Raw genomic sequence first — 10,953 nt, forward strand, 5'->3', positions numbered from 1 at the left:
ACTTTCAGTTGCATATATACTAAAGTTACTGTAGAGTAGAAAAGGTTTAAGTGAAGTTTTACACATGATATTGCAGTTTCTCCTACGGCAAATGCTGAAAATATACTCCAGAGGTTGCAAAATCCGAGAAGTGAGATCCAGATCCCATAGGAGATTATGCGATTGGCAAAGTCTTTTAAAAACTTTAGCCCAAAAACTAGAATGTCTGTGTGAGCAAGTGTTAATTCCATCTACCACAAAGTGGAAATGCGGGACATACAACTTGCATGCCACACACGTAACTTTAATGTTGTTACAAATTTCTCACGGCATAGTAACTTTTTGGACACCCTGTATAATCTTTTTTCACATTGATTTTTTATGTATTTACATATAAACGTTATTTAATTGTTAAATTGTTAGTATTTCAACGCCATTATCTGTAATTAGAATCGTGTGTTCAAATTGAGCACAGCGACTATTGTCGAGCGTAACCGCAGTCCATCCGTCTTCGAGGACGACGATATCCGGTTTTCCTTCGCATATAACGGGCTCTAAAAAGTTTTTAAAAATTAAAGTTTCCAAATATAAGCTTTAATATAAATTCAAAGTTTTAACTTACCAATTGTAAAAGTCATTCCCGTCTTCATGACACCTTTCTCGTTATTTGCTGAAAACAAACCAATATAATTGTATATAAATCAACTTTTAATCTGAAACGGTCGACCTCGATAGAAACGTAAATGCGACTCTTACGGTAATGTAATATCTGCGGAGCTCCGTGAAAATAAGTCCCTATTCCGTGGCCACAGAATGCTGGTACGACCGTAAATCCGGACGCCGATGCAGTTTTGCTATATTAAAAAATAAAAATTATTATTAGTATTTCCGTCCGAAATCATCAAAAAATCAATATTCCGAAATATTAATGCTTTATACATTATTTATGTCAATAACAATCATTAGTCTGATTTTCATAAATTATATGTATATATGAATATGGTAACATCCATAACCTGATTTATTAGAATAATCAATGTGCTGGATTGGGCCATTTTAAGTATTTATTTTGCTTATTGGGCTTAAAATAGTCCAATAAAAAATCAGCAACGAGTTGCATAACTTTCCTGACAAAAAATTAAAAATTGCGATGGTGTCATCTGTTACGATATGTTATTTTAAAATATTCTTATATTTATTAATTATTATAAAAGATTGTAAATGCTAATAATGAGTAAAATCTTTGTTAAGTCAGACACTACTCGAGATATGACAAATAACCCCACTCTATTTCCCCAACCCTTGATCTTTAACCACCAAAATTTAATAAATTTTGGTGGTTAGCATTGATTCCACTAATACACAAATCACCCTGAAAAATTTTAAGTTATTAAGCTTCAAAGAGAGTAAACAAAATTATGTCCCCCCATACATTAACATCTATACATACAGAAAAACCTCCAAATTTCTTTTTGCATTTCTTCACATTTAGAGGTTCCAAATATAAAAATATAAAAATCTTGCAGGTCATTTTTTGACCGATCGCCATACTTTCCCTCTGTTATATATAACAGCCGAGAAAGTAAAAATCCAGCGGATCGTTTGATTGTAAATTATGTGTATAAGGTCATCCAAAAAACAATGCTACCATTTTAAACGAATTGTAATTATGTTAATTATTATCCAAGTACATTAAAACATTGGAAAACTGCCCATTACGATTTCTCAACACCTCGCACGGCATATGTTCAAATTCTTCCTATGCTGTCTACGGCATATCCATTGTCACCCCTCCCACAGCAGCCACAATTTCATGGCTCCACATTTATAGGAACTGTAGAATTGTGCAGCTTCTGCACTCCTGCGGATTACTCGGTTGCACAACGATGAGCGATTCAGACTTTGCAAACCGCAGAACACACAACACCTTCTTAATTGCGGGGTTATCATTTTCATTTACGCACCTCCTAGAGATAGTAGACAAGAAGACATTTGAATGCGGATGAGAAATGAAACTCGAACAGTTACTGTATTGGTGAGTATATATTGCATACTTCTCGGATTCTACGAAACTTTTGACATTAGAACCGTTGTGTCAAAAGTTTTATAGAATTCACTTTACACGTGAATTAACTGCTGTCAAAGAGAAATATGCAATGCTCTATATGGAGAAACTGACGGATATTTGCAGTCTGTTTGTTTGAATGTGTCAGCAGTGCCTAGAAGTCAATGGTTCAAATATTGAGATGATTTGTCAACTTGTCTAAACTTTAACTTGAGATTTCTCTCTCTTCTTGGTGCCATATCAGATTTCTGACGTCAGCGACACCCGGCGCAGATTAGTAAGTAGTTAATAATATGCCAAGTGTTACTAGGGAAGGTTAGTACCCAGAGTGGTTTTTCTCTTTGCCTTCTCTGGGGCGCAATGTTACGCGAGGGGAAAGAATGCCTTCCAGGAGGACTTTTATGGGAAACTGGCCTCCTATTTAGTTGTTATCGGCAAGGAGAAAACCCGGAAAACTCCAAGCAGCCAGCCTGTTCGATCGTGGCGCGAACCCACAACTGAACTCCCAGTGTTTAGGGTACGAAGACCGCTCGGCCACTGGTGGGCCCAACTTGAGATTTAGAAACTCAAAAAGTGTCTGTTATTTGCTACTATAGAAATTTTAACCTTTAAAATGCATTTGATGTCTAAATATTTGCTCCTTGTGACTAAATTATTAGATAAATATTTTTTTGAGACATTCCGTAAGTGAGTATACAGGACTTTCCTAATTGACTGCCACCATTTTAAATTATGTTAATTATTACCTGAGAAGTACACAATGCATGCCAATCGATAGAGTGACCGTTCAAGTTTCGTCTCCCATCGTATTCAAATATCTCGTCATCTACTACCTCTAGGAAGCACCACAGACAAAAATGGCCACTCTGCAACAGAGAAGGCATTTTGTGTTCTCAAAATAAGAATTGCTTGTCGTCATGCAACACAAGCAATCTGCAGGAACCATAGAATTGTGGAAGGAGTGATGATGGATATACCATAGCGAACCTGAGAAGAATATGAGTATCAGACGGATGTATGCTTTGTGACATTAGCGTGCATGGAAAAATTGTAATGGGCAAATATGAAATTAGGACCATTTTCCAATGTTTTAATGTACATTTTGACATTCTCAGATAATAATAAACTTTAATTATAATAATTTAAAATAGTAACATTCTTTTTTGGAAGATCCTGTATTATTAAATTCAAAATGTCTCTGTGGAATCTTAAACGATCTCATTTATTAACATTACAGAAAAACTGCAGCATGTAGAAACGGCAAAGATAATTTCATAAGCAAATTAAATCTCTGTTAATTTCTGTCATCACACCATACAAATGTCAAAAATGTCTCTTTTCTTAATAACATTAAACCAAAACTTTTCTCCAATTATCACACTGTACTACACTCATCTTTAATTAATTGATCATTTCCGTTACTGGTTTCTGCGGATTTTTTTAAGCCTAAAATTTTTGGCTTTTTTTCAGTAAATTACATCACACAAGGAACTCTTAATGATATACACTTTATTGTTGGATGTGGGTATGTATTTCGGATCATAATGACCCCTCTTTGGTCCTTATTTTAAACCCATTAAGTTTTTTAAAGGTTTTCAATGAATTGGTCTACGTTTTTAATACTATATTCGCAATTGTGATATTGATTTAATTTATTCTTAAGGAATTTTATAAATTATATAAAATGTAAAATTTAATATCTACTAATGGTCTATATGATTCTTGTACTTTATGTGTTTTAACTTTAATATTGAGCCTAGTAATTCTTAAATTGTAATCTAAAATATTGTTAAAATCATCTACGTTAATATTATTAGCTTTTTAAAAACTTTTTCCATGTTTTCTCATATGTATGATGTAGGATCTTTGTTCAGTTTTATATATTGATACGAAGTAACTATCATTCCAGTACACTTATGTATATTAAGAGAAATATATTTAACACGTACATTGCCAAAATTAAAACATGTACGAGAAGTTATGTTGAACAAACTAAAGAAATAGAAGACATTTATAAAATCTTTCGACTAAATGATTATCCAAATAAGGTAATAGAACAATGGCTTAGCAATACTGATCTCAATAAAACCCAAAAAAATACATTACAAAGTCAAATGACCTCTAAAAAACTTAATTATGTGTTTGAAAAAGATAAAAAAAAAATACTATTAAAACCATGCAAATACCCTAGAGCTCCGGTATTTAATAATAATATTAAAAAAATTGCTAAAAACTAAAGAAATTATTGTTCAAAATATTGATATAATCACTATTTGGCTTCTCATTCTCATGATTTCTATCAAATTGACATTAATTCATTCCTATTGCATTGAGAAAAGTGTATTAATGTTAGCGGAGACAATTTTGATTGAATATGTAAGTTTTAAATTAAATTAATAAATGTTGTCAGAAGTAAAATTGACCATTTCATTTGCAATAACCTAATACATAACATGATCAAAAATAACTAGGATAGAGTAAAACATGTAGTGTACATGTTGAATGAAGTTTGGATATGATCACAATGCCTTCTTTCTATGAGTAATGCTGAAATATCTGCAAGTGAAGAACCAAGAAATACTAAAAATGCAAGTGAATATGATCTGCAAGACTTATTAAAGTGTTTCGGTGATATATTGTTGACGCTACTAATACGTACTTGAATATGTTTCTTTCAACCAAGAGTATCCGACATCATACCCTTTAAATGAAGAAATTATTGAAGCTATTTATGATATTACTATTGACTTTCAGGAAGTAGATGATGAAGACAATGATGGTGAAATAAATAATGATGATGATAATACTCCTCCAATATTTGCAGAAGCTCTAGCTAACTTAGAAAACATTGAATATTTTTTCCTTGCAAGAGAAGTCAACTTTTCAGACATGTTCTTGATTGATAATCTCCATTCTATTATACAGTAATGTGCCAGAAGTGATTTTTTTAAACTTTATTATAAAATTAAAAATATTTTAGTTATATTTTATGTGGTATATGAACAATATGTGTAACTGTAGTATATAAAACTTTAAAACAAAACAATACATACCTTTTGTGTTCGTATTGGTATAAAGATATTTGATTTGGTCACCGATTTTTGATGGTCCCAACAGACAACAAAGATGCGAGACGCATGTATTTCCTTCCTGCTTTATTGGAGATCGTAACAATATTTACGCTAATTCTCAAGCATTTTCAAGCCTTTCAGCTCATCATCAGGGTTGTGTTCTATGGATGTAGTCCTGATGATGAGTCAAAAATTAAAGTTTCTACATTTTTTTCCTTGAAAATAATAAGATTGAGTTTTTTTTCTACACTCAATTTTAATCATTCTACACAAAACTATGCAAAATATTTTATTAATAAAAATTCATTAAAAAATGAATAGTTTTTCTAATGAATTTTCTTTCTTTTAATTTTTCTCAAAGTTAATTTTATACTGAATTTTATGAAATTCATTCCACAGGCAAAATCGCCATATGGCTGCGGAGATTGTCGAGATGTTTTGCCACTGTTAAGTCAAATTTATCAAAAATGTATATTCAATCTTATGCTTATCAAGCCTATATATTCGTTTCTAGTCCGAGGACTTATCACACAAATACGTAGGCTTGATAAACTTAATTTGAAAAGGACAAGAAGCAAATTTTTATGTATATTCAAATTATGAAATATAATCCTTACTAATCCAAAGAGAACATTTCAATGTTTCATAGTTCTTTTAATTAATGTTATTTAATATGGAGTGTCCAAAACGTTACTGTGCAGAGAGAAATTTGTAGTAACATTAAAGTTATATGTACAGTATTGTATACAAGACCTCACTTTCTCAGATTTTTATCTCGGTTACATGAGAACACTCACAACTCTGGAGGAGCTAAAGATGACAATTACATAACACACCAGACTGATCATCTCTGTCACCCTCCAGAATATGTTCAACAATATGCAGCATCATGTGCACACATCTGGCTTCTGGAGATATTCATAGTATTTGCTGTAGAGAAACTGCAATATCATATGTAAAACTTCACCTTTAATAAAACTTAAACTTTTTTCACTGCACAGTAACTTTCAGGATACCCTGTACTACTACTAATATTATATATACCTGATATTTTTTCCTATTTCACAAAGAAATTGACCCGAATGACAAATCTTCATAGCCTCGTATAAACAAGTTTTAGCAACTTCAATCAGTTTTCGACCTCTCTTATCGACATTTCCGATTCCAAATGTTTCAGCACAATCACCATGGTAGCCATTAATATATACCTGTTAATAATAAACATCAGTTTAGTTTAAGAAAAATACCATTCAAATTTTCTAAATGTAAACTCGAATACTTACGCTAACGTCTACGCTAACAATGTCGCCATCTTTTAACGGACGGCTGTCGGGTATACCGTGACAGGCAACATTATTTACAGACGTACAGACTGATTTTGGAAAACCCATATAATTTAGAGGTGACGGATATGCTTTGTTTTGAATACACATCTCGTGAACAAGATTATCAATTTCTTCGGTCGTCATTCCTACCTTAAATGCAATAATCAGAATTATTTTTTGTAAATTCTAAAAACAAAATATATAACCATACCAACAAGCAAACCATTATTTAAAGAGAAAAATGAGTTGGCTCTTTAAATAATAGTTTATTTGTTGCAATTTCATGACACAGAATCAATCGATACGTTCCAGTATGCATCAGTCTTAGCCACAACCAATGCACCAGTGAACAGTTTAATAAGCTTTTACTGGAATGTCTGGCAAACTAACAAGATGGCAGAAGCAATCAGAGCTATATTAACACTTGCAAACTTTTTTCAAAGTAATTTTGGGCACATACAAATGGGTAGTAACAATGGTGTTTATGTAACCATGGAGGTGGTCATATTTCTCACCATAGGCACTGCCTGACAAGTGCAACGTGCATCAGTAACTACCCCGACAAACTCATTGGTGAATGTCAGAACACATTTTGGTACATCACAGCACTGTTTGATGCATACCGGAACATACTTATTATTTCATTGTTTAAGTGATTCTCACAATATGGTCTATGGACTGACGTAGTCATTTTTCTGAAACGAAATTCTACCATTTAACCAGAAGAATGAATATTTTTATGTACAACTTATCTGTTAAATAGATAGAATTTTTTAACACATACTCAAAGTAATTTTTTATGGATAAAGAACCGACGGGGACAAGCGATCGCTTATACGATTCAGTTTAAGCAATCCACGAACCATAAAATCGAGAACCACCAATTTAGTATGAACACCTTTATCTTCACCTTTATGTTTTCGTTAACGTAATTCAAAATACTTCTGGCTAACCGACAAGATTTCGTTAACGATGCAATCTGGCTTTCATTTTTTATTTCGACCTCCGCCGACTTTTCAGACACGAAACCACTCTCCGCATATTCGGGGCATTCAATGTGACGGGGAACTAATTTTTGAGGGCTCACATCCCAAGGTAACACAACGTCATATTTAGCTTCTTTAGAAAAGGCACTAATCATATCATAAATGCCATTATTCTTTAATTTACAGAAACTTTGATTTATGTATCTGTAATGGGATCTTAACACTTCACACTTTATATTTCGATGTATACCAAAGCGGCTCACGAGATGTAACTTTCTTACAAGCATTTTATTCAAATTAAAGAAGTATATGCAGGAATATTTTCTAACTTGTGAAACGTTATGGGATAAACGTGGCTTTTTTTTTATTTACTGATGCTTAACAATTATTAATCAGCGATACGTAATTAAAATCTTAAGTTAGGACTATTAAAAAACACGTTCATCTAAATATCATTTTAGAATTAATTTCTTCGGTTTTCCTACAGCCAAATTGATAATTTTATACGTTAGACACGTGACAATAACATTTCTTCGTAACACGTGATACCAATAAGAACCAAAACGCCACCTGCCTTTTTAATTAAATTACAGTTTTAATAAATATTTTAAAAAAATTTATACTTTGAGATTTGAATAAAACAAATAAACATTTAATATAATAATTATTTTAATTTTATTTATGCATTTTTTTCTATCATCTTTAACTCTCCGTTCTTTGGATACTAACTTGTAAGAAGGCCTTATTATTGCAAGCCCTTTGTGGATTCGATCGGGCTCTGGACTGTGAGGAACGGGGTCCGACGTATCCGGATGGACCACTCGAAAAAATTATTGGGGTTATTTTTTACCTGTCCGGTTTCAATTCCGAATCCCTAGAACAGTGGGCCGACATCTTAACCAATCGGCCATCCGGCCGTTAAAGCGATAGGTCGTAATTGCTCCTAAACTTTGCGAGTTTCAGTAACGCCAGGTCGCATATTGAGATTTTATGTAACGATTAGTTTCTCTTATTACGGGTTAGCCGAACATTTTATGGGATAGGCTAACATGAATGGGGACTTTAAACGATGCGCCATCTCATTATCAATAAATTATGAAAATCTTGGTCGGACTCGAACCCGAATCCTTCATAATTGTAGCGATAATCTCTTACTGTGCGCTAGTTTAGCTTCGACTTACCATTCTACGAAACCGGAATCGAATCTGGGCTACGATTGTCTGAATTTTCACGCGTGCTAACGGTCTCCTGATTTACAAATGCATATGAGGTGGCTGCTCCCGCATTGTGCTTTGCCTAGCGGCTTATGATCCGTGGCAGATCCAAGGAGAGGGCTACTGGAGCATTAGTCTTCCCCAGAGCCGGCCCTACCATAGGGCGAACGGAGCAGTCACTTTAGGCGCTAAGTCCTAGGAGGTGCCTCAGTAGTATAGAAAATTAAAGAGTATAAATTAGGGGCAACCAAGGGGGCGCCATAATGGGATCTCGCTCCATCCTAAAACTTGCCTCGGGCCGGCACTGGTCCTCCCCATTATCCGAAAATAATTAAAATTTATTTGTTCGAACTTCACAACGTCGTTTTTAAAAACATTTATGACGACAAATATGGTTTATAAGACCATCCGCAATACAATCGTCTTGCACATGCTAACAGTAGGTACTAATTAATTATTCAAATGTTTTAATTTTTTAATTAGCCCCACTTTGGGTATTTCTGGATCCGCTGCTGACCTGTTTGAAGAAGCTGTACCTGTTTACCCGGATTATAGTGGGCAGGATGGTTTCCTCCTATAGACTTCTGGCCTACTCCGTACAATAGGAATTCTGAGGCCGTATTCTAGTCACCGTCTCTCACAAGCTGGTCGCTGATTGGCTGATCATTTAGGTTAACCAATCAGCGACCGGCTTCTGAGAGACGGTGACCAGAATATGACCCTTGGTGTTGCTGGATGATCAGTCCAAGCACAATTTAGTCTATTGACGGCACAGTCGAATGACCGAACAGTTAAGGTGCTAGCTACCTCTCTAAGATACGCGGAATAGAATTTAAACGGGTCAAAAAATCCCAGGAATTTGAATCTCACCATCCGGTTGTCCCTTTCTAGATCTGACGGAACCCGCGATTGGCTTGAAAAAGGTCATCTTAGGGCCCACGGGGGAAAGAATAACTTGCTGTAATATTCTTTAAATATTTTTGTTCTTTTTACTAAAACAAAAAGAAATTAGACTTTGTTGGTTAAGTTATGGCAACACAACACTTGGGCGATCTGCCTAAGGGGATGCCTTCCGGAAGGTCTTTTTAAGGGTAACTGGACCCTATTCAGGCGTTACAGACGTGGAGAAAACCCGGAAAACACTACATGGCCAGCCCGTCCGAGCGAGGCGCGAACGCACCACCGAACTCCCAGAGTTCAGGGTACAAAAAACCGCTTGGCCACTGGTGGGCCCAAGAAAGTAGAGAAAACATACAAAAAAATGTATATTTTGTTCCAAAAGCCTAAAATCGTCTTTGCCTAACAGCAATTACCCATCTGCATGTTCCAACTACCCAACCGGATCCGAATCGCCAATTTTTTTATTGAGCGATTTTTTCATAATACCCTTTCCAAACACCAGAGTGATGTGTTCGTGCAAATAAACGAAAAATAAAGCCCACAAGTGGCCGAGTGTAATAATTTAACACCACTGAACACTGATATTTGGTCATGTGTTCGCGCATCGCCAACGGGTTGGCCATGTTTGTAACATCTAAATTGGGCCAGTGTCTCATAGAAAGTCTTCCAGAAAGGCATCTCACTGGCACATCGCCTACGTGTCGCGTTGCCGTAACCAAATAAACCTAGAATCAAACAAAGAAATTTACTTAAGAATCGGACTTTCAGGACATTTATAAGGGCTCGGGTTTCGCTGTTAAACAAAGTCTTCCCCCCCTCTCGTCAGAACTAACGTCACATTAAATGGCCACGCAATGAGATTTAGATTCGAACCCGATTCATAGTTTATCATGGTCATACAAATCGGGACACTGCTACTCATCCTTCTTCCATTCTAGTTGACCTCGTTACGGGGTCAGGCATGCCCGTAATTGAGCAATAACAGCTTATAACGTATTGTGCCTCGTGTTAAAAGCATTACATTTCAGAAACGATTAAATATGGCGGCAAAATACTTGAATGTGTTTAGTTGTTCTATGATGTCGATGCTTTTTATCCATAAAATTCTACTGAATATTTAAGAAAAGCGATTAAATACTCTTGTTATTAATAAATATATATCGGTAATTAACTTTTTGACACTAGTGTTTTTCCCGTCCTGTGTGCACCAAGGACTTTTTTTTATCGGTTCCATCATGGACTCGGCCAGGCCCGCACTGAGGCGACCGGCAGAGAAGCAACGAATAAAGACAAGAAATAACCCTTAATGGGTACGCCATACCTTCTTAGCGCAAAAAAACTCGGCCAAGCAACGCCAGGAATTTTTTTTATGGGCAATATTTCCCGAATACATAGGGGCCGTTGTCGCCACCA

General features: G+C 35.1%; 2 protein-coding genes across 2 annotated transcripts in view; one reads left to right on the forward strand and one right to left on the reverse strand.

The window, feature by feature from the left end:
- The window catches only part of LOC111625568 (alpha-amylase 2B-like), a 42,885-nt gene that overhangs the window by 31,424 nt on the left and 508 nt on the right, over positions 1-10,953 (forward strand). The window lies entirely within an intron of this gene.
- LOC111625573 (methionine aminopeptidase 1D, mitochondrial-like) lies at positions 242-7,971 on the reverse strand. The gene is made up of 6 exons (XM_023368750.1): positions 7,351-7,971; positions 6,399-6,590; positions 6,160-6,323; positions 736-833; positions 602-649; positions 242-533 (listed from the first exon to the last, which is right to left on the reverse strand). The coding sequence occupies exons 1-6, from the start codon at positions 7,711-7,713 to the stop codon at positions 391-393; spliced, it is 1,008 nt and encodes a 335-aa protein (XP_023224518.1). The 5' UTR covers positions 7,714-7,971; the 3' UTR covers positions 242-390.

The sequence above is a fragment of the Centruroides sculpturatus genome, unplaced genomic scaffold, assembly GCF_000671375.1.
Source record: "Centruroides sculpturatus isolate CEXI.00-Female unplaced genomic scaffold, Cexi_2.0 scaffold389, whole genome shotgun sequence".
In the NCBI taxonomy this organism is placed as follows: Eukaryota; Metazoa; Arthropoda; class Arachnida; order Scorpiones; family Buthidae; genus Centruroides; species Centruroides sculpturatus.

Excerpts from the sequence above, each read along its gene's own strand:
- LOC111625573 (XM_023368750.1), bottom strand. The coding sequence starts at position 7,713 with ATGCTTGTAAGAAAGTTACATCTCGTGAGCCGCTTTGGTATACATCGA. Across the intron at positions 6,324-6,398 it reads TTGTTAGCGTAGACGTTAGC|GTATATATTAATGGCTACCA; the intron begins GTAAGTATTCGA and ends TATTATTAACAG. Across the intron at positions 834-6,159 it reads GAAATAGGAAAAAATATCAG|CAAAACTGCATCGGCGTCCG; the intron begins GTATATATAATA and ends TTTTTAATATAG.